Source organism: Sebastes umbrosus, chromosome 12 (assembly GCF_015220745.1).
Source record: "Sebastes umbrosus isolate fSebUmb1 chromosome 12, fSebUmb1.pri, whole genome shotgun sequence".
Taxonomy (NCBI): Eukaryota; Metazoa; Chordata; class Actinopteri; order Perciformes; family Sebastidae; genus Sebastes; species Sebastes umbrosus.
This window is the reverse complement of record NC_051280.1, coordinates 6,143,688-6,166,884: the sequence shown is the minus strand read 5'-3', so window position 1 is coordinate 6,166,884 and position 23,197 is coordinate 6,143,688. Positions and strand designations below refer to the sequence as shown.

The window sequence follows — 23,197 nt, the reverse complement described above, 5'->3', positions numbered from 1 at the left end:
AACTTCAACATTAGTACTAATATATTAACATTATTACATGAAAAATGACTTCAACCATCAAAATTGTTTCACATAAATTTTCTATCAATCCATTAATTGCTTAATGGACTAACTGATTAATGGACTAATTGATTAATAGGATAAGGGTTTCAGCTGTACTTGTACATGTTCGTATGTTTTGTCTTCAAAAATCTTGATCTGTAATGTAACTAAAGCTGTCAGATAAACGTAGTGCAGTGAAAAGTACAATATTATACAATATTTCCCTCTGAGATGTAGTGGAGTAAAAGTGTAAAGTGGCATGAGAAGAAAATACTCAAGTAAAGTACAAGTACCTGCATACTTTTACTGTAAGTACTTTAAGTATCTTTTACTGCACTATGCATACTTTTACTTAAAGTATTTTAAGAATATTTTACTGTGCAATGCATACTTTTACCTTAAGTACTTTGAGTACATTTTACTGCACAAAGCACACTTTTACTTTAAGTACTATAAGTATATTTTACTGCACTATGCATACTTTCACTTCAAGTACTTTAACTACATTTAACTGATAATACTTTTACTACAGTAAGGTTTTGAATGCAGGACTTTGACTTATAGTGGAGTATTTTCACAGTGTGGTATTAGTACTTTTACTGCGGTAAAGGACCTGAATACTTCCTCCACCACTGAAACAAGGTGTATGAGCTAGTGTGTGTGTGTGTGTGTGTGTGTGTGTGTGTGTGTGTGTGTGTGTGTGTGTGTGTGTGTGCGTGTGTGTGTGTTGTACCTCTGCAGCCAGTGGTCTCGCAATATTCTGCAGTTGATGAACTGAGTGATGGGAGCGTCAGACAGCGAGGGCATGTTTTTGTCTCAGCAGACGAGCAGAGACAAACTTCGTCCACTCGGCTTCAGAAGACTGAAAGACACAGCAGAATAAATCAAACGCTCCTCTTTGTTACACAAACAGGAACGTCACATAAACCAACAGTGTATGATCCCTAAAGGGACACCAGAGGGAAACTTAGTGGATGCTCTGCTGTGACTTCAGGACATGACCTAAACCCTGAATTTAACCCTAATTCCAATCCTAAATTATTTAGCTCCTCTCCAGTGGCTCCCTGTGAATTTTTAATAAAATTTGTGGAAATGAATAACTGTTTTTTTGTTTACATTTTAAATTTTATTTGTCATCGTTGTAGGTCTATGGTACGACGGTACGACGGAGTATTAGGGCCACATTTAGGAAAAAAAAAAATCTGGGATTTAGAATAAAGTCGTAATATTACGAGAATAAAGTCATAATATTATAAAGTAGCAATTTTACGTGTTATTTACTTTTTTTCTCGTAAAGTTATGACTTTATTCTGTAAATCTCAGATGTTTTTTCCCTCAATGTGGCCCTAATACTCCATAGTACATTTGCTCTTTGGCCCTCACTGCATTAGACTTATATACTATATACTTAGACTATAAACTGTGTTACCTTCATTGCAATACTCAAATGTTTTGCAGCTCCAGACAGATTTATTTTTATTTTTTGCCTAAAATGTCTCTTTTGATAGTAAAGGTTGCTGACCCCTGCCCTACTACTATGGTCACTGTATATATGGTGATGCTCCATCAGTATTAAATGATATCTTATCAGTGGAGGTGCAGCAGCTGACTTTGACCCCTGATCTTCTTTATGTGCTCAATGCGTTATTGAATGTGTGATGTTGCAATGAGGACAAATAAATCTACTTTACCGTCGTCTTTCATACTCTGTACACGTATATATTATTATTACCTGGCTGTCTTTGAGAAACTATTACTCTGCTCTGTTCTCTGTGTGAAAACGCAGAACGCCAGACTCCATCCAGAAAACAGTCAATTTAAGGTTTCGTAATCTCTGACCTACTTTCCATACCTCGAGAGAGACGCGATACGCTCCATCGGGTTCTTGCTGTGGTCCTGAAGGTAAACGTCCAAGTCAACTGTGAGAGCACAAAAATCTTGACCGACTTCATTGCTGAAGACGTCGCAGAAAGGGTCAACAGCTCATCGGACAACAAATCGGGCAACAGCTCTGACAGACTCACCGAAATAATCCGTCACGTCTCCTGCAGCTTTAAAGCATTCATGGCCAAGATAAGAGCTGTGTTGACACCTCGTCGATCAGGACATCAACATCAGGACAGATCTGTGGAAACCAAGGAGACGTTCTCAAGAAGGTCAGAGGACAACTCGACCACACCATCCGGCATCGTCCAACAACTGATTGGAAAAGAGCTCGGTGAACTCGCAGGACCTTTTCTGGATATCATGGAGGTCTCTGAGCGTGAGCTGCTGCAATCCGACACTGACAGAGAGACTGAAAGTTTTGCAAAAGACATCGCAAAGTCAGTCGATGAACTGGTTGAGAAAGATGCTGCACGTACCAGGCCAGAATCTGAAAAACGGGTCCAACAGCTCTGGAAAGAAGTGCCGGCCAAGATAAAGATCTTTTTGGCCAAACAGTTTGCCAAACTGTTAGCACATCCAGTCGCAAAAGAGCTGAAGGATAGATTCTTACCCAGCTCCACAGTTGAAAGCGATGAATCAATCCAGTCCTTCAGTAAGGCTATTGAAGATCTAATTCTGCCAGAGGATGATCAACAAGCTGGAAATGAGGCTGTGCTTGAGAGGTTACAGCACATTTTCAGCAGCAAAGACCTGGTGTTCACAGAAGCACTCTGTGAATACCTCTACAATCACATCACAAAGTCATGTGAGATCAACCCAGAAGCACTGACAAGGGTAGTGCATGTTTTACCATCACGTGAGAACATGTACGCTTACATACACGGCAAAGTGCAGCGTTTCCTGAGACTGATGGGGTGGTGCCTGGCAACTCAGTTTGGCTTCCACAGTGAAAAGTTCACTCAGGCTCTGATGGATGCTCTGTCACTGGCTCGGGAAAAACACGCATCGATCCAAAAAACAGCTGTATTGATCGTTGTGGAGAAGCTCGTTACCTGGGCCTTCAGCAAAACAAAGGTGAACTTTGAATGTGGAAGCCAGGTGACCATCATTCCACTACTGGTCGAAGAGATATGGGCCGAAATCAAAGGGTTAGATGTTGAACTCACCCCAGAGATAGTTGACGACCTCGACAAAGCCATCTACAAGACCTTGCTCAAGAACTGTGGCGATGCAGACTGCGTGCTGGCTATGATGAGGATGCGTGAAGGGTATATTGGCAAGATTTTCAAGGAAACGCTGTTGACACCACCAAAGACACGTAGCCCCATCTGGAGCTTCTTCTCCCGTGTGGGCAAAGCCATCACCAAGACCTTCACCGCACCCGTCAAACCCAAGAGGAACTCTGTATGACCTGGACCCAAGAATGGTCTTTGTCCTATAGGGGCCTACTGAGCTCTGTAGGACCAGGACCAGTGAATGGTCTCTGTCCTATAGAGGCCTACAGAGCTCTATAACACAGAGACCAGTGAATGGTCTCTGTGTTATAGAGGCCTACAGAGCTCTGTAGGACCAGGACCAGTGAATGGTCTCCCACCTTAGTGGTCAGCAGTGTGAGCTCACAGGCGAGGATGTGACTTCCTGAGCCTTTGTGAGTTTGTCTGCTGTCTACTTGGGTGCTGTGAGTTTTTCTAAAAAAGTCTTTAATAAAAGACAAATAATTGAATTTCTGCTTAGCTGTCTTATAATTTTGTGTCGGAGCTATAAATAAAAAAGAAATACAAAGAAAAAGTAGTTTTACTAGTGTTTTTCACGTGGAAACCATTAGTCCTAGCATGCGAGTTGTAGTCATGAAATAGGTAGTAGATAATGTAGTCACCATTCACATCCACTTAAAATACGTTTGAAAAAAGCACATCATAAATGGATATAACTAGTTATGAAGCCACAAGTAAAGTAAAATAACAAAAAGAGCAGCTATCTTATAAAAAAGAAAGTATTTTACCAAAGTTTATTAATGTTAATATATAAAATAATTCATGTAAATAGTAGCAGCACATACAGAACAGATATAAATGGTACAATACAGATTCACACAAGGAGCATTAAATACAATTAAAGGGCATACATAAGAGCATAAACATATATAATAAATAAAAACAGGAGTTAAGTTAGGTGGAGCTAGTTTTAACTTTGTAAGTTCTGCGCCTGGACTAAGGACTTTGTCACCAACCGACCGCAGACAGTGAAACTTTGCCCCCACCGATCCTCTCCTCTCTCACTCAGCACCGGCTCTCCTCAAGGCTGTGTGCTGAGCCCGCTACTCTATGCACTCTACACCCATGACTGCACTCTTTCCCACCCCAAAAAACACTGTCATCAAATCTGCAGACGACACCACCGTGGTCGGGCTCATCTTGAAAGGAGACGAGACGGCCTACAGAGACGAGGTCCAGCGACTGACGGCATGGTGTGCAGACAATAACCTGGCTCTCAACAGGGTAAAACAAAGAAAATCATCATGGACTTCAGAAGACACCGTGCGGACCCTGCCCCACTCCACATCCACGGAGACTGCGTGGAAAGGGTCCCGACCTTCAAGTTCTTGTGCATCCACATCAGGGAGGAGCTCTCCTGGTCCACTAACACCACAGCGACAGTGAAGAAGGCACAGCAGCGTCTACACGTCCTGAGGCTACTCAGGAAAAACAAACTGGGACAGAAGCTGCTGGTGGCCTTCTGTCGCTCTGCCATTGTGGGTGTAGTGGCCTATAAAACCATCTTTTACGGGTTCCGTAAGTTAAAACTACTCAGAGTGGTAGGTCTGCCTAGTATTCACTATCTTTACAGGTTGCCAAGCTGCTTCCCTACTTCTTTCGTGTGACGTCACTGCTGTGTCTACCACTCCGCGGTCGCGGCGGGAACCGGCCGAATCATTTAAAACAGGACCGGAGATGAACGACACAGGTGGCTGTGATTACGCTTGATCAGTCCACCTCGTTGCTTCTTTGTGTGTTGTTAACGTTGGAGTATAGAAGCATTTGTTATTTGGTTGGAACTGGGCTAGAGATTAGTAGTGTTTTAGGTCACATATCCCTGTGATAGTTGGTTAGTCTTTTCCCTCTGTGTAGATACACTAGTTTAAGAGGTGGCTGCCACTTGTGTGTTTTGGTTATTAGTTTGGAGCGTAGTTAAAATAGAGTTTTATTTCTTGTTCATATTTAGTTTTTTGCCAGCTCAGCTGTGATCCTAATTTCTAGTTTGCAGTCATCTTTGTTTTATTAAGTTATTGATTTCGGCGCCATCAGAACCCTGTTCCTAATTTACATTTTATGTCAACACTTGTTTTCGCTTTTGTTTGCTGCAACTTTGTTGGTAAATTGCCTGCAACCTGTTTCTATCATTTTAATTGTGCATTTAATAATAAACGGCTACTGTACGCCTGATACCATCGGCTCATGTTGCTTCCCTTACCCCTAGACCTTACTGGGACGTAACACAATCTCAGATGGATAGTGTCACCTCATGTGATATGAGGTGTAGCACTGTCATATCACATGAATAAAATTAAATTGAAAAAATCAATAAAATATAATTGAAAAAAATAACAATTTGGAAGAGGAACTGAATCTGTAAAATGAAATAAAAAATAAATAAGGAAAACTGAGTATCATAATTGTGAGAAGTTCTCATCATATTACGACTTTTTTCTCAGAAACTTATGACTTTATTCTCATAATAATTAGACTTTTTTTTCGGAAACTTATGATTTTACTCGTACTAATCAAATTGAGGGAGTCGAGCAATCAAATCCATTCGTTCTGTTCAGGTTGTGCTGAGTCACAGGAACCTGCAGCCTGTTTTCTAATATCCAACAATTACATAACTTTACTAGACAGATATTTCGCTAACATCATCACTAAATGAACGAGCATTTCCCTTCAGTATTTAGACAGCAGTCAAGAAGAGCTTTGGAGATGCTAATACATGTGATTATCTAAAGCCCTGGACAGACAGACACCAACAGACACCAACGTTAACCCTTGTGTGGTGTTCATGTTTTCGTTACTCAGCCAATGTTCGCGGGTCTGTTGGACCCACCCCATTATTGGGTTTTTAGATCAATACAGCCATAACAATTTATGTAAAAATACTTAACAGATGTTTACTTTATCCCATTTACAAGCAATATAGACAGGATTCATGGTTAATATTTGCCATTTACGTCTGTAGGATAACATTTATGAATGAAAAGTGCTATTCGTTTTTTGTGATAAAATGTAATAAAAATGAAAAAATCAATTATAATCAAGGTATGGGTGGAAAAAAATGTGTTTATCTTGAACAATTATGAATGAAACAAAGTTTTTAATATATTGATGTTTATTTCTTTGAACTTAATTAGAAATTAATTTCAGTCTACACAACACGAACCCCATTGAAGAGATGTAGTATCCATATCAGTCTACACAACACATCAGCCCCATTGAACACATAGCCTATTCATGCCAGCCTATACAACACATGAGGGGCAGAGTTTTTACTGTGTGTGTTGCATATGTATTTCTTGCACGTGATGCATGTATACTGTGAGTGTGTTCCAATCCACGTACTTCCTGAAGTACACTTCAATGTGTGACGACCCCTCCCCACCACTAGGTGTGTGTTGGCTCGCTGGTCTCTTTTGTTTCTCGCAGGCTCTGGTAGAGGCGGGGACATGAGGAGATGGTGGGTTGATGAGCTACACCTGGGCCCGGTGTAGCGCTGACTATAAAACCCTCTTCGCCATTCAGAACGCTCTCTCTCCATTCACGCACATCTCTCCATTCACGCACATCTCTCCATTCCTGTGGACATCGCGGCGCAGCTATTCTTCCTCTTTTTCTACATGCACTCACACACACGCATCCATGCACTCCTACACCACTGACTACTGATACTGAGCTTTACATTTATTCATGAATTAGTGTTTTGTAAATAAACTTTGTTACTTTTTGCATTTACCTCGTCTCCACTCCCATTTTTGTTACAGCCTAAGAGCCGGGTTGTAACAAATGTAGTGCACTCTGTAGTCACTTGATTAGTGCGTAAATTTCAACGGGGTAGGGTCGTCTCAAATCGAATACTCTGTGGCGCACTGACCAGAAATGACGATCACAACATTTCACCGCAGCTCGCTACCCGCCAAAATATCTTCTTCTTCTTCGGGGTTTTACGGCAGCTGGCCTCCTTTGTGTTGCGCTGCTGCCTCCTTCAGGTTTTACCCGTCAACTACCCGCCAAAATATGTGCCTGCTTTGTTGAAGAAAAAAATGAAAGCCAAGTGGAAATTACATTTCCAACATCGTCGCCTACGCCTACGATGTGTCCTCCTGTTGGCTGAAAATGAACAGGTATGTTTACGTAATGTATTGTTTTATTGTTATCTACATGGCCCGTAGACTATTGTTGAGCAGCAGTAATTTACTTCAAACACACACATGAACAAGCAGTCATTCAAAGTTGTATTTGTGCTGTAATCAGACTCATCATTACATAAAAGAATAGAACAGAGATAATTTATGCCAGGATACATCTATAAATACTATTTGATTGTAACTTTGTGTAGTCATGTGTAACAGATAGAAGAAGTGACAGTAAATAATATTTGTAATTTTTATTTCTTATGGTATGTGTTCTATTGCAATATGTATTAATTTCACCAAAATCCCTCACTTGTTGTGTTGTTCCTAAATTTATCCTTGGTATTGGGAGTACTGTTTTAGTTTGTGCTACAGCGCCCTCTAGTGGTTGTTAGCAGACGCACTGCGTCTCTTCCAGTCTCTCGTCAGTCTGCACTGAACCTGACTGCGAGAGGTATGTATCTAAAGTGGTGCGATGTAAAGTGTGTATTCTAATGTTTTAATGTCGATTTAATTGCACAGAGCAGTTTATTCTTTCATAGTATCAATATGACAGACGAACTCTCATGTTAGGTGTGTTTCTATGAGGATAAAAACCATATGACAGCATTTTGCTCTCTCTGGGCTCAAAACAGGTATGTGTGTACATGTTGTACTCCCATTACATTAGTTTATTGTGTGAGGTGATTGTGGTACAGTGTAATTCTCATGACAGTCATGGGGGCCTGTAAAATCTTTTTTTCATTGAATATGTATTTTTTTTGTGTGTGTGTGTCATTTAATGACAAACACACATCTATATGATTTATTTCACATGTCATGGCGATGTAGGCTAAGCCTAAAGCCAATTGTTATTGATAATATAATTGAATGTCATGTAATTGGAGACACAAAGTAATGACACACTCATTCATATTTTATTGTGTCTTATTTGATTTACATGTTTTGAGTTATTTTCAAGCTTGTAATCCGTCTGCACTGAACCTGACTGCAAGAGGTGTGTTTCTATGAGGACAAAAAAACATATGACAGCATTTTACTCTCTCTGGGCTCAAAACAGGAATAAACCTGAGTTCAACAAGACATGCCAGTGTCCAGCGTCTGATTGTGCACCAGAACACAACGCAGTGTGGTCGGGACCTGCAGACCGTTCAGGCTACACATGCAAAGTGTAAATGCAAAAGAAAACACATAACATTGAAATGACTGAGTTTATTAAATATTAAATTCAACTAAATAAATAAATACATAGATATTGATAGCTTGTCCTATTTGTCTTTCTCCAGCCTCCAAACCCCAGGCAGTACTGCCAGCTGAATGCCACAGTGCCAGTGCTGGCACTGTATTTTGACGGCCAGAGTGACCTTCGGATCGACTTTCGCCTGTCCAGGGCATCTTTTAATGCCCTGATGGCAGCCATCGGGAAGGATGCTGATCACGGTTGGGGGCCTGTTATTGAGTCCCTGGTATTTTTGTTTTGGTTGGCTAGTGGAACTTCCTACCGTGTTGTGGCCAGGGCATTTGACATGCCCCGAACCACAGTTCACCGGGCAGTCCACAAAACGAGCGGGAAGATATTGGCTCTCCTCCATCAGATCGTCCATCACCATCACAGAGGAGGATCTGGTTGCCGTAGGAACAGGCTTTGCACGTCTGGCAGGGTCGGCTGTTTTTTTAACACGGGAGTTGGTAGTATCGACGGCTGCCACATTAGAGTCAAGCCGCCCTCTGACGATGCAACCTGCTACATAAACAGGAAACTGTTTTACTCCATCCAACTTCAGGCTGTGTGTGACCACACAGCAAAGTTTATTGATGTTTGCGTTGGTTACACCGGGTCTGTGCATGATGCAAGGGTGCTGAAAAACAGCCCTCTGTACTATGAGCAGAAGTACCCTCCACCGGGTTTCTGCATCATTGGGGATGGCGGTTACCCCTGCCTCTCCAACCCAATGACCCTCATCACACCATACCGCGAGCCTCTCCGCAACCAGCTGCAGGCTAGATTCAACAGCCGTTTGTCCAAAGCCAGATGTGTTGTGGAGAGGGCATTCGGCATTCTGAAGACCAGGTGGAGGGCCATCTTCCTGAAGGCACTGGAGGTGGACATCCTCTACGTTCCGGAGGTGATCACCTGCTGCACAATCCTGCACAACATTTGCCAGAGCAACGGAGACCTGTTGGACCCAGACGTTGTTGTGGACGGAGCAGCAGATGACCTTCCAGACCATGGAGAAGGAGCACCTCCAGGCGCCATCTGTGGAGCAGAGGAGAGAAACAGGATGGCAACCCTGTGTTATGCACCAGACCATGATTACATTTAATTGATTAAATCATTTGGCTAATTTCAACACAAATTCTTGTCTGAACATTTGTTACAACCCGGCTCTTAGGCTGTAACAAAAATGGGAGTGGAGACGAGGTAAATGCAAAAAGTAACAAAATTTATTTACAAAACACTAATTCATGAATAAATGTAAAGCTCAGTATCAGTAGTCAGTGGTGTAGGAGTGCATGGATGCGTGTGTGTGAGTGCATGTAGAAAAAGAGGAAGAATAGCCGCGCCGCGATGTCCACAGGAATGGAGAGATGTGCGTGAATGGAGAGAGAGCGTTCTGAACGGCGAAGAGGGTTTTATAGTCAGCGCTACACCGGGCCCAGGTGTAGCTCATCAACCCATCATCTCCTCATGTCCCCGCCTCTACCAGAACCTGCAAGAAACAAAGAGACCAGCGAGCCAACACACACCTAGTGGTGGGGAGGGGTCGTCATTTCTTTGTCAATGACTTAAAACCTCAGAGTAACAACAATAAACAGATTGAATTATATATCTGTATTTATTTATTTAGTACTGCTTATTTATTTATTTAATAACTGCTGAAGGATGGCCAGGAACCGCTCCTACCTTGCAGCGACCTCTCTGTCCCTCCTCTCCTCCCTCTCTCTCATCTCAGTGAAGAGACGCTGCTCCCTCTCTGCCACGTCACGGCACCGTCTCTCCTCCCTTTCCACTGCCTCAGCATACCGCCTCTCCTCCCTCTCTAGCACCTCCTGATGTCTTCTCTCCTCCCTTTCTACTGCCTCCTTATACCGCCTCTCCTCCCTCTCTAGCACCTCCTGGTGTCGCTTCTCCTCTCTTTCGTCTGCCTCTTTCTCTCTCCTGCCATCTTTTTCCCTGTCCTCCGCCTGCGCCCTCCTGAATTCTTCGTTCTCTCTCACCTGCATCTCTTTAACAAACTCCACAACATCCACCCGCTTCCTTTTTGGGGTGAATGTTGTGGAGTCTGTGTCCCCTTCTGGGGTCAGTACAGAGAGGGGTGCAACCACCCTGGGAGGATGAGGCAATGAGGACAGGCGGCGTCACCGACGGCCTGCCCCCAATTGCCTCATCCATCAAAGTGTACCACTTCCATGATGGGGCAGCAGTCTCACCCCACTCTGTACTGACCCCAGTTCTGGGGCATTTCAGGTCCTGTGGAGGAAAAACAACCAAAAACAAAGGAGAACATTTCCAGATTATATTGAAATAGTAATAGTGGAGAGTCATCACTGTTGAATGCTTCTGCTGGTGTTATGTTTGCACAAGTGAAAAGTAAGTAAGTAATGGAAGAAAATGGTAAAGTAAGAGTCACTGATATATTTAGAAGTTGCCTTTTCATCAGCTCAAACAATGATTTACAATTCACATCCATAAAGGATAGTGACATGTGGAATATTGAAATAGACAAGCTAACCAACCAACCTTATACTTCTGCTTGAGATTCTCCCATTTTTTTTTAAGGAAAAACTGGAGTCACCCTCCCCTCCAGGCCTTTCTCCACAATGTAGGTCCTGTTTAAAATACAATAATAAAACAATACAATGCAGAAAATATTAGATATCTTTATGTGTATCAATAACTTGACACACTTCCTTACCAGTCCACAAGGAGCATTGAGCAGAAACTAATGCAGTCATAAATTCAAACTTCTCTAAGGGTAGGCTATAAGCCTAACACTCAAAGATTAAATATCAGAAAAACTATAATATGGGATTCAACACAACAGAGTATAAAACACGTGCACTTACTCATATCCACTGATGGCTGCATTTCGCCTCCCAGTAAACGAGGTGTTGGCAGCACGCCAGGTTATCATGGACCTCATGTCCTCCTCCGTCCCTAAGAAGATCAAAATATGTGTTTAATTCAGATTAAAATACACACATGTTGAAATATGATGCCTGACTACAATTATGTGCTGCTTCTGATTATCGTTATTCTTTATTGCATCACGGTATTGACTCTGCTTCACTAACACAATGAACATCCTGATGATCTCTATCTGATGACGGTTTAGTTAGTGAAAAATAAACATGTAGTGCAGAGTGTAGCGTTGTTGCTTCACATCTACATTGATAAGGTAACTTATCGATGACCACAAACATGTCACTGATAGTTTAGCGTAACGTTATGTTAGCTAACGTTAGCTTGCTTGCATTAGCGTTCACAATCCGACCGACAACGCGTGAATAACCCAACAAATATTCTTATGGCTGGTGGTCGATAACATTGCAAAGGATCATGAAAACAACAACACATCAATCAACTGCAAGGTCGATGTATGACTGCAATGTAGTTAAACGTTAACATCTACGTTACCGCTGTTGGCAAGCTTGTTAGCATTGTTAGCATTCACGATATCATTCATGGTTCGTTAACTGTACAAACTCCTAACAGTAATCCAATAAACAGACTGATGACTTGTGCTCGACAACAATTAGTGCAAAAAAAAGCAAATGAGTAGACGTGAAACGTTATAACTTACATTTATAAGGTGCGGCATTCAGCCCCGCAACAGCTCCTGCATCTTCTGACGCCATTTTCACAAGTTTGAATAGTGGTCATGGCTCCTTCCCTTCCGCTACGTAGCCAAGATGGCTCAATTGAGTGTGGAAAGTGTCCAGCGTTCCACACTCAACGATCTGACCGTTTTGAGTACAACATCCGGGTACTTTGAGTGCACTGCATTTTGCCGTACTTCCCAGTATGAACACACTTATGCACTCAAAGTAGTGAGTGTAAGTACAGAAGTATGCGAACATATCCTCTTCTTCGTACTCACTGTCAGACTCTGAATTGACAGAAATGTGATCCTCATATTCTGAAAACTCTTCCTCTTCATCCCTCAAAGGTTCTCTCTTCTAAAATAATTTCTAAAGCCCTTATGAGCAGAGAATCTTTTCGCCATCTTGATCAATTGTGATAAGGAGCCACAGTCAATTTGCAGCTGGGATATAGTATGAGAAAATATAGAATGGTTCCCGCAAGACAGAGGGAAAAATGTGCGGGAATGTGGGAGCAGACAGGTGTCGGTGCTTGAAATGTAACAACCTCGTGCGGGAACAGCAGGAGCAGAAAGAAAAAAAACTCACACACATATAGAAGCAAACACAAACAAACACACATACGCACACATACGTACGTGTTTATAGACAATATTAGGACGTGGTCCTAGAGACCTGGGAATCAAAGTATTTGCGAGCCATGCTTCTACGAATCAGATGAGATTTTGTCTAAGGCTATATTTTGGTCAGACCTGATTTTAATGCTACGGAGGCTCTAGAGCACTGTGGTGAGCTCGGAAAAATGAGGACGCCAAAAATGTCCTCGTTTTTCCAAGTGTCCTGATATTGAAGGTGTGTTATCATAGAATTGTCCTCATTTGTCATGAAAACAAGTACACACACACACACTCACTCACTCACTCACTCAGATAAACTCACCTGACTTCCTGTAAATGGAGAGGGGAGGAGCAACACTTAGCAGATGATCCAGGTACATGAACAGGAAGGGAAGCCTGACTTTTAGTGCAACTTTTATAATGAAGAACTGTAGCATTGTGTTATAAGCAGTGGATTATATAATAACCAATATACAGTTAGTCAGGAGACTTTTGAAAAAAAGGGCATCAATATCGATGTTGGTTGGAGGTGGAGGTGTGGATGGGGGGCTGGTGTCATCCAGTGCAAGAAGGAGTCTCCTCTCGAAAACACTCACGGGACCACTACCTGTGTCTACTCGCCTCCTTTTAGCAGGTGGCCGTGGAGTGGATGCAGCTGGCTGAGGTTGCACTTGGGGGGGAGACGAACTGTGCTTCAGGGAGGGGGTTGGTGGTTGGAAGTTGCAGGGAGGGGGGATGGAAGGAGGAGACGGACTGTGCTGCAGGGAGGGGGGTGGAGGTTAGAAGTTGCAGGTAGGGTGGAGGATGGAGGATGGAAGGATGGAGGAGACAGGTTGTGCTTCAGGGAGGGGGGTGGTGGTTGGAAGTTGCAGGGAGGGTGGAAGGATGGAGGAGACAGACTGGGCTGCAGTGGATGGGACCCTCCTGGCTAGGTTTGATGAAGTGTGTCTGCTATCAATAAAGGGTGTGAGGAACTCCATCACTGCCATAAATCTCCAAGGCCGTTGTGAGGAGGCCCCAGCCCCACTCCTGTGTCTCTCCTGAATCTTTTTTTTTCTCCTTTTTGAACTGGTCCCTCAAACTGTTCCACCTTGTGCGGCAGCTGTCCTCTAATGAGAACATAGGATCATAGGAGCACATAAATTTACTGTGTCTTACATTAGTGTTTATGAATACAATTTTATCATCTAACTTTGTCCTTTTTGTGTGATAGTCAGTGTTGGGGAGTAGCTGTAGTTACATAGATTAATTACAAAGTGCATTATAATTGTGATTTTAAATGGTTTGAAATGTGGAAAGAATACATGGAATTTATTTGCAAAAACAGATAAAGGCCATCCTTTAAATGAATAAACCATCACCAGTTAGATTGAGAGCACAATAAATAAAACATGTTTGATGAAAAGTCAAACCAGCTTTATTGATATTCCTGGAGTGCAAAACAGATTTAACAGACAAATATATCTTTTAAACCCACCGGAAACACCAACAATCTCTGCAACCTTCTTCCAGGCTGCATTCCTCTCGCTGTTGTTTCTATAGTTGGGCAACGAAGCATCGTACAACACTGCAACAACTGACACCACCATTATTAATTTTTCCTCCATGGCTGACCTGCTTCTGACCCACAACAAAGAAAACTACCCCTCCTACAACCGCGAAAATACCGGCTGCACCTGATTGGACAACGCTTTCCCTTGTGGGCGGTCCTCTCCCGGATTTCAAACCGGAACCAGTATGGAGGCTCGTTTGGAAACCTTCTCGTTTCATGAAAATAGTTCACCGGAATGTGTTTCTGAAAACATTTTAGGTGAGAAATAAGCCATGCAGTTACTGAATCTGTCTTTATTTTGGATCGACAACGTTTATTTTAAAAGATCCTCGGGAGTTTCGAGAGGCGGCGAGTTGCGTCGGACGCCCGTGATTTGCATAAAGTAGACGAGCCCTCAACTTTATGCAGATGAGGAACTGGCGTCGTGACACGTAGTCTCTCGAATCGCGACGCCACACTACCAGAATGCATTGCGCGGCTGCTTACATAGACAATGAATGGGGGGCGTGGAAAGCACAGAGCCTGTGGACACGCACCGTGACTCTTATGGTACGTGTCCACAGGGGTAGTTTTTTATCGCGAGGGGACGCGATGCTTCCCAACATTGGACGCTTGGTGGGCGTTCCAGTAGGCGGTGACGATAGATGATTGACAGATGATTGACCAATACTGGCTGGTGATGTTTTCCCGGCTTTATTTCAAGTTTTGGAGGGATAGCGGATCATAGCCCAGTCATCTGCCATGAACAGAAGGAAACGGATCTTCGCGATGAGGTGATGTTCCAGCAGTACTTCAGACTGACCAGAGGCCAGTTTGATGAAGTGCTCGCGAAAATTTGAGACCGAATCTCTCGGATGGACGCCAGCTACCGGGAGGCTATCGGTCCACCTGAGCGCCTTGCCATTTGCCTACATTAAACTGCATTGATTTTTGTCCATGCATCCATTGTTGTTTAAATAACATGCTGGCACAAGGTTCCATGGTCCTGCTGCCATAATGGCGGTGAAATTACAATATCAACATGTATAGAGTAAATTATAGGCATAGGCTGTATTCGAAACCGCATACTATACTAGTAGTACGTACTGATTTGGCCAAAATGTAGTATGTAGTATGCAGTATGCGAACAAAAGCAAAATCTCCAGTATGCCAAAAATACCCGGATGACGTACTGATTTGGAAAAATTCTCCAGTATGCATCAGACCAGTCTATCTCGCCTACTGTATCCCACAATGCAATGCGCTGGGACGGTCACTTTTGGAAATTTTTGTAATGGCGGACATGGCGGAATATAAATGTAAGTACCACTTATAGCATATTATTTTTCTAATTTAATGTAAGGACAGCAATTCATAAGTGCTACTGTCTATCTGTAACGAACGTAATTTGTCCTACTAACGTTAACTTTATCCATAGCAAAGCCGTAACTTTTAAGTTAAACCTACAAAGCTAGCTAACGTTTGATATCACGGAGACAGCAACGTTAATCCTAGCGAGCTGTCAATAAGAAAACAACACAACATAAATATCTTAAATCTATCGTACTGATATTTTTGTTAATAGGGACAGAGCAGGACACAGAGGCCCTTATCCTTTGGCGGACTTCAAACGAAGCCCTCTTCAGTGGGCGACGGAATGCTGCCCTAAAAGGATTTGAGTAAGTCAAGTGATTATTAGCTTTTTAATAGATAACTTTGCTTGCCTTGTAGGTAGCGACCGTTAGATATTTAAATTGTCATATTTTCACGTAAACAACTACCTTTTAATTGCTGTTTTTTGACAGAGAGTTTGTCAGGGAGCAGTCTTTGGTGGGCAAAATAGAGCCCACCAAAGTTAAAAGGAAGTGGGAAAACCTAAAACAAAAGTACAAGGTAAGTTTGTGTCCTAAATTGACCATTTAACCTCATAAGTTCTGTTTGACCTCCTAAAATGGCATTGTTTTTCTGCTGTGAGCTACACAATCCATGAGAGCAACAGATGCAGTTGTCATGCCTTGAATGTGTGTGTGTGTGTGTGTGTGTGTGTGTGTTGTACAGGAATTGAAAGCCCCTAAAACAGGCATAAGCACAGAGGGAGGAGAGGCCACTGCCGTATCCTGGAAGTGGTACTCACTGATGGATGAAGCAATGGGCCGGAGGCCAAGCATTACGCCCCCGGTTACCATCGACTCATCCAGCCAGGATGTGGTGGTGGTCTCTCCTCCCTCACCCAGGGAACCCCAGACTGAGGGAGAAGAAGGGAGCCAGAGTGGGTCCAGATTTTGAAGCAGGTCACTGAAAGGGATGAAGAAAGAGAGATGTGTCTGGAGAAAGAGGAGAGAAGGGAAAGAGAGGCACTGGAGAGAGAGGAGAGGAAGGACAGGGAGCAGCTGGTGAGAGAAGAGAAAAGGGAGAGAGCGGCTGGACAGAGATGAGAAGAGAGAGAGAGAGTGGAGAGAGTGGTTGGTGAAGAGAGAGAATGAAAATGCAGAAAGGGAGGAGAGGAGACAGAGAGATTTGCTCTCCCTTGTTGAGACAATTTTGAAAAATAAATAAATATATAGAATATGTTTGGATTTTGGTATCAGCTCTTTCATTTACAGTGATAATGTTGTTTGTTCTAGTGTCACATAAAAATCATCTACTTTATTCACATACATCTATTCATTCATTCTATCTACATTCATACATCTATTTTACTTATAATTTTGACAAGTAATTATATTGTATCGTAATTATGATGTTGTCCCCGAAAACATATTAATATTACAATTTAACATTAATAATGCTGATAATGATGGTGTATTTTGTATCACAATGAGGGTGGATGAGCCACATCATCATAGCCATCATAGAAATTATGAATTTGAGACAACATACATAATGCTTTTCATGTCATACCAAGACAACCAGTCAACTAGTCCAGCATTGCAATAACTTCACCTTTGTGTTATAAAATTGTAAAACAAGTATTGGTACAATAGAAATAGAGTATACAGCCATGCTTCAAGGACATCTAATTTAGTGTATAATCTTAAATTGTCCTTATCGTGAATGAATACAACAAAAGGTCAAATGTGACATATATCTGATTTATTGCATAAAGGAGGGAGAGAGAGAGAGAGAGAGACGGAGGGATGGAGAGAGAGAGACGGGGGGAGAGGGTGAGGGGAGGGATGTACAGCAACCACAATGATACTAAACTTACTAAAATGACTAACTACTAATAAGAACAAGAATAATTATTGCAGGAAATATGTACAAAACGGTTTGTTACTGCTGCATTCAGTAATCATGCTCCTGCAGTGCAGGGATGGCAGCACCAGGAGCAGAAACCTCTGCTGCCAGTCTGTTCCTCAAATTTTCGCCCGGCAATATGTGGTCCTCAGGCTGGTTTGGCTGGTCCTCCACCTCGTCCTCGCCATGGACAGCCCCCTCCTCCTCATCCACATCTGGCTCCACCAAATCCCCATTTCTTATTGAGAGGTTGTGGAGGAAGGCACACGTGGACACCACCTCTGGCACGAATGTGGACTTCACCTACAGGAAAAGAGAGGTTGTATGTAATTGTATAATGTCAACTAAACTGAAATTAATTTTGGTCCTTTTTGGTTACAATGCTATAGAAGTCTCTTAATTAATTAAAAATGGTCTTCTTTGTACCACTTTGCTTCTTGTTTTCCTGACCTGCTGCTCAGCAGTCAGCCAGTGTATCTACTTACATTTACACATAATCTTATGTTCTCCTTTACCTCAAGAGCCTTGAGGAAGATGCTGCGCCACGGGTCTTCATCATTCCGATAGCCCTCTCCACCACACATCTGACCTTGGAATGATGCCGGTTATACCGCCCCTGGACTGGGCCCTGCACCGGCTCCCTGTATGGGGTCATCAGGCTGATGGGTGCCGCCAGGCATGGATATCCTCCATCCCCAATGATGCACCAGCCAGGAGGCGGGTAGAGCTGCTCCACATAAATGGAGCTCCAACGCAGGACCCGAGCATCATGCACCGAACCAGGTAGTCCTGTAACCAGTCATTGTGAAAAAAAGGAAAGGGGTAACGGCTTTTAAAAAAGGCTCTAAAGGCACATTGAAGAATATATTGTGTAAAAAATGCCTGATACATAAACACTTTTACTTATGATTAGGAAATATCTTTGGAAGTAACAATACAATTAACAATGAAAAGTAACCACAAATCCCAATTAAATGTAATCTGGGGTCACAGTTTCACTTAAAAATACTATTGAAATCTTAAGACTCAAAGCAATATTGTATCAACCTGTTCAACAATGCTCATTCCAATCCATACCTGTGAAAGTATTTAGGAAGTGACCTTTGTGGTCACAGATCACCTGCAGCTGAATGGAGTGGAAAAGCTTCCTGTTAAAAATAAAAAAAGTAGTAAAATGTAGTCACTTGACAGTTGACATTGATATGAGATTAAAGCAGGCCATTATATTTTCGTGTGAAGTGGCAATTTGTATGCAAGGTACCTATTCAGTTAGTCTTCCTTATTTGCTGCAAGTGGCTTGATTCTTATGTGGGTCCCATCAATGCTGCCGGCCACTCGACGGAAGGCACGGGAGCCAGCCAGCCGGGCAAAGCCTTCCCCGATCCCCTCCAGCTCATCTGCGGCAGGAAAATGGACCACCCTTTTAAAGATGGCCATGATGCTGCCCGCGACCCGATGGACAACATCATGGACCGTGGTGATGGGGACATCAAAGGCCTCGGACACCACGCGATATGAAGTGGCACTGGCCAGCCAATATAAATAAAGGGCAACCTCCAGGTCTTTTCCCCAGCCATGGTCCTTGGCGTACCCCAGACACTCCACCAAGGCATTTATGGTCTGCCTTGAAAGACGGAAGTCTTTTTTTAAGTCTCCCTCTCCCAGGTAGAGGCAGACTACAGGGGTATGGGCATTCAACCTTAAATACTGCCCTCGAAGCGCACCCTGTAGGAGTAGAGTAGGAGGAGAAGATGTTTTTAGACAATTCTAAGTTTTTATTGTTTGTGTGAACTGAAAATCTGTCTATATATAGTTATATAAAAATGTAAATAAAATGAATATAATGATTTTTCGATTCTCTACTGTAACAGTTATTTTTTTTCCACAGAGTTCACTTGTTTTAAAGAATAAACAGTTTTCTAATAAACATGTTTGTCAGAGAATATTATTTATTGACTTGCAATTGTGTGTATTCTCATTCATCTCCTTTCACCCCAGATTCTACCACTCTTATCTGCCCTGCAATCACCTCTTTCCCTTCACCTGAGCTTTCCAGCCCATCTCCACACCTGCACCTCATTTCCACCCAGCTCCACCGTTCCTCTGCCAGACTGTCTAGTGCAGCCATTCTCAACCAGTGGGCCACATTAAGTGTGACCCAGCCTCCTTCAATAGGCCTTGTGTCTGTCATCTATCTATCATCTATCTGTCGAAAACGAGAAAACCAATTGGATTTCCATTTTTTTGATTCACATGAAAAACTGAAAAGCAAAATAATGCATTGTATATTTGATTATCCCGTGATCAAACAAGTTGAACACAGCTTTGGGCGGAGGGTACATGGACCAAAAGAGCTATATGACAAGCTAAAATGTCAGCTGTACAAAAAGGCTATACTGCTTCAGCGAGAGGTGGAGTTTTAAAATTAGCCTGGGAACAGAAGTTAAGATCATCATAATCTGCCATTTAGCCATCTCAGACTGTACCTCACATGAACATACTGTACCTATGACTGCTCTGCAAAGCAGCATATCCCCAAAGGCCAACTTCTGGCCAGAACCCCGCCAGCACAATTGTTGGGCCAATGGAGTTGTTAGCAGGTGGATAAGGACACGCCTTGTGTTGGAGGATGGGTTGGGACCCCTAATTGTTAACAGATACTGTGCCTAGATTGAAGTAGTAATATTTTAGTGTATTCATAAGAAAGCAAAAAACTTAAATGAAAAATGTAAAAAAAAAAAACTTGTCATCAAAGAATTTGTTTTTTGAGCAAATCAAATGTACCATGTCACTGAAGCAGGCCTGGTCTTTCAGCTTATTTTCAGTTGTTTCTATGTCCTGCAGGCTGTTCAATGGCAAATTTATGCCCTCTGGCAAGATGGCAGCTGCAGAGTGCCGGTTGTTTTGAGAGAGTAACATTTGCTTGATAACGGCCACCTCTTCCTTCAGTTGTTCGAGCTGCCTTATGATGAGCTGTTCTGTTGCTGTTGACACAGTAACTTATAACAGGTTATATATGAAAGTGCTTTACAGACATCACAGAAATAACGCATTTACTGTTGTAATTTGACAAGTTGTTGGCTCTGTAGGCACTAATGCAGTGAATGGATATCTGGCAGGTGCAGAGAGGGAGAGAGAAAAAACATAATGTTTTGGAAAAATTTAACATAAAAACATATACTAAGCACAGTTCATTTACAGTTGTTGTCTATCGTCTTTAATTTGTGCAACATAATTTGTTTACTTGAACATTTATTTTAACCTGTGCAACTAATGCTACAATATCACTTGTTATTGTGATACATGAAAGCCTAAAGTCAATACTTACGAGTAATTGTTGGCCTTGCTGATGAGGCAAGTGTAGAAGGGGCTGGTGGAGTTGGTGGGGCCAGTGGAGTTGGTGGGGCCAGTGGAGTTGATGGGGATGGTGGGACTGGCAGGTAGCGCCTCCTTGGCTGAATTATATCCTCGTCGTCAGACAACTGTTGATAGTCTTGGTACCGAGAGTTGGGTCATTTTAGAATTTTTAAATAGAAATAAATGAAAAGTTACAAACAAAAATTCACATGATCGTAAAAGAATATGTAAGCACAATGTTAATTAGTTTTCAACGGTACAATTACTTCAGTACTGCACAATAGACTTGTACTTCTACTTCACTACATTTCTAGGGAAATATTTTTTACTCAACTACATTTGTTTAACAGCTATAGTTACAATTTTCTTTACTTATCACTACTTTTTCTGCACTAACTAGATTGCACTAGATCAGCTCTAGTTTTTGTTTTATATAGAGAAAGAAAATGTTTGAGAAAGGTTTTAAGGAGCGAATTGTAGTTGGATTTGTCTTCATAAAATACGTGCTTTTGCACTGTTAGGGACTGAACTAAGCAGTCACAGCCAGTGTTGGGGAATGACAAGTTACATGTAACGGAGTTACAATTAAATTACAAAATAAATGTAATTGTAATCCGTTACAGTTACTGAGCAACAAAATATGTAAATAAATTAGTTACTAATCAAAATGTTGGTGATTACAAACGGGTTACATCTGAATCTATTATCCACAGTAAAATGTGTATATGTGTTTGTATATTCTGTTGCTCTGTTCCAGTCTTAAATCAAGTTATTGTAAAAAACTTTTAATAAAAGTTTGACAGTAATGGAGTACTGTTGTTAGATTTACACTGCATGGTTTAAGTATATATTTTTTGGAATTTTCTTGCTTATTTGTCCAGTTTCAAACATTTGTTAGAAAAGTAAATCAAATGTAATATGTTACATTTCTTTGATGAAGTAATCAAAGTAGTTGCATTAATGATTACATTTTGAACAGGGTAACAAGTAATCTGTAACCTATTAAATTTCTAAAGTAACCTTCCCAACACTGGTCCCAACTATCTCCATCTCGACACTGGTTGGCCTACAACAGTAAAATGCTGTTTATGAAGGTTACTGTAGTAGTGTAGTATGTTGTTGCCCTATAGCCTACTGTGAACAGGACATTGTACATCTTTGTAAAATCTCAATAAGTGGAGACTTTTATTTTGTGTAGGTTGGCATTTCTGGTGTTATATTTCCTGTGTTCGTTATACCTAACGAAATATAAATAAGACTGCTGTTAATATCAACAGAGTAATTACTTTAATATGATATCCTGGGTATGCTCAAGGACCCTTTGATATACGGACAGAAGAGCCCGGGATCGAACAACCAATCTTGTGATTTAAGGATGACCCGCTCACAGCCGCCCGTAACAGGAAGTAGGCTATTATAGTTTTATTTTGTAAACCTTTACTTATTGAGCTACAGGTGGCTTTTCTTCCTCTTTCACTCGGACTTTCTCCTGGGCAGGTACGTATTTTTATTATGTGTTAACTTTCGGTAATTTTGGATAAATATGTGATGTTAAGTTGCTTTGAACGGATGTAAAGTTGATATATTGTCATTGCAAGGGTTTACAGCTGCAATTGTTTGTTTGGAAACACTTTATAATAAGGGTACAAATAATGTACTAAAGTAATGCTTAACTAATGCAATTAATGCAGGATGTATCACAATTTCTGTTGCTCACTATTAACACATAATTAAGTCACTATGATTTTATGTGATTAGTTCACACTTAATATATCATCAGTTAAGGAATGTTAATTGCAGTTACTTCAGTAGTGGAAAGTAACTAAATACATTTACTCAAGTACTGTACTTAAGTACAATTATGAGGTACTTGTACTTTACTTGAGTATTTCCATGTTACATTACTCCGCTACATCTCAGAGGGAAATATTGTACTTTTTACTCCACTACATTGATTTAATAACTTAACTTACTTAACAGATTCAGATTATTAATACAAAATATAATCAAGGAATAAATTATGTATTATTATAGATTAAACTACCCAGCAGTATATAAAGTCTTTAAAATGAGCTCCACCTTTACCAGCTGCAACATTAAAGTGATGAACACATTAATGCATCAATAAGTATAATCCAATAATATACATTATTCTGCATAATGTGTACTTTTATGTTTGGAACTTTAAAGCTGTAGTAGGTGAGATTGGAGCAAATATGATTAAAAATAAGTTATTTTTATAAAACGGTCGCTGTATCGTGACCGTAGTACATAAAACAGGTAACCTGAAAAAGCTGATCTGAG

General features: G+C 41.5%; 1 protein-coding gene and 1 long non-coding RNA gene across 2 annotated transcripts; both read left to right on the top strand.

Moving 5' to 3' along the window:
* Positions 1-7,235: 7,235 nt before the first annotated feature.
* LOC119497999 lies at positions 7,236-10,155 on the top strand. Its single transcript, XM_037786466.1, has 4 exons — positions 7,236-7,781; positions 8,388-8,498; positions 8,614-9,327; positions 9,740-10,155. Exons 2-4 carry the CDS (start codon positions 8,490-8,492, stop codon positions 9,764-9,766), a joined length of 750 nt encoding a protein of 249 aa, XP_037642394.1. The 5' UTR covers positions 7,236-7,781; positions 8,388-8,489; the 3' UTR covers positions 9,767-10,155.
* A 5,464-nt stretch (positions 10,156-15,619) lies between these two features.
* LOC119497853 lies at positions 15,620-16,412 on the top strand. Its single transcript, XR_005209006.1, has 3 exons — positions 15,620-15,987; positions 16,105-16,192; positions 16,358-16,412. It is a non-coding gene; the product is annotated as an uncharacterized LOC119497853 (long non-coding RNA).
* The last annotated feature ends 6,785 nt before the right edge of the window (positions 16,413-23,197 follow it).

Bases quoted from the DNA above. Each gene is read 5' to 3' on its own strand.
- LOC119497999 (XM_037786466.1), top strand. The intron at 9,328-9,739 runs GCTAGATTCAAC...CAAAAATGGGAG, and splicing joins CTCTCCGCAACCAGCTGCAG to TGGAGACGAGGTAAATGCAA.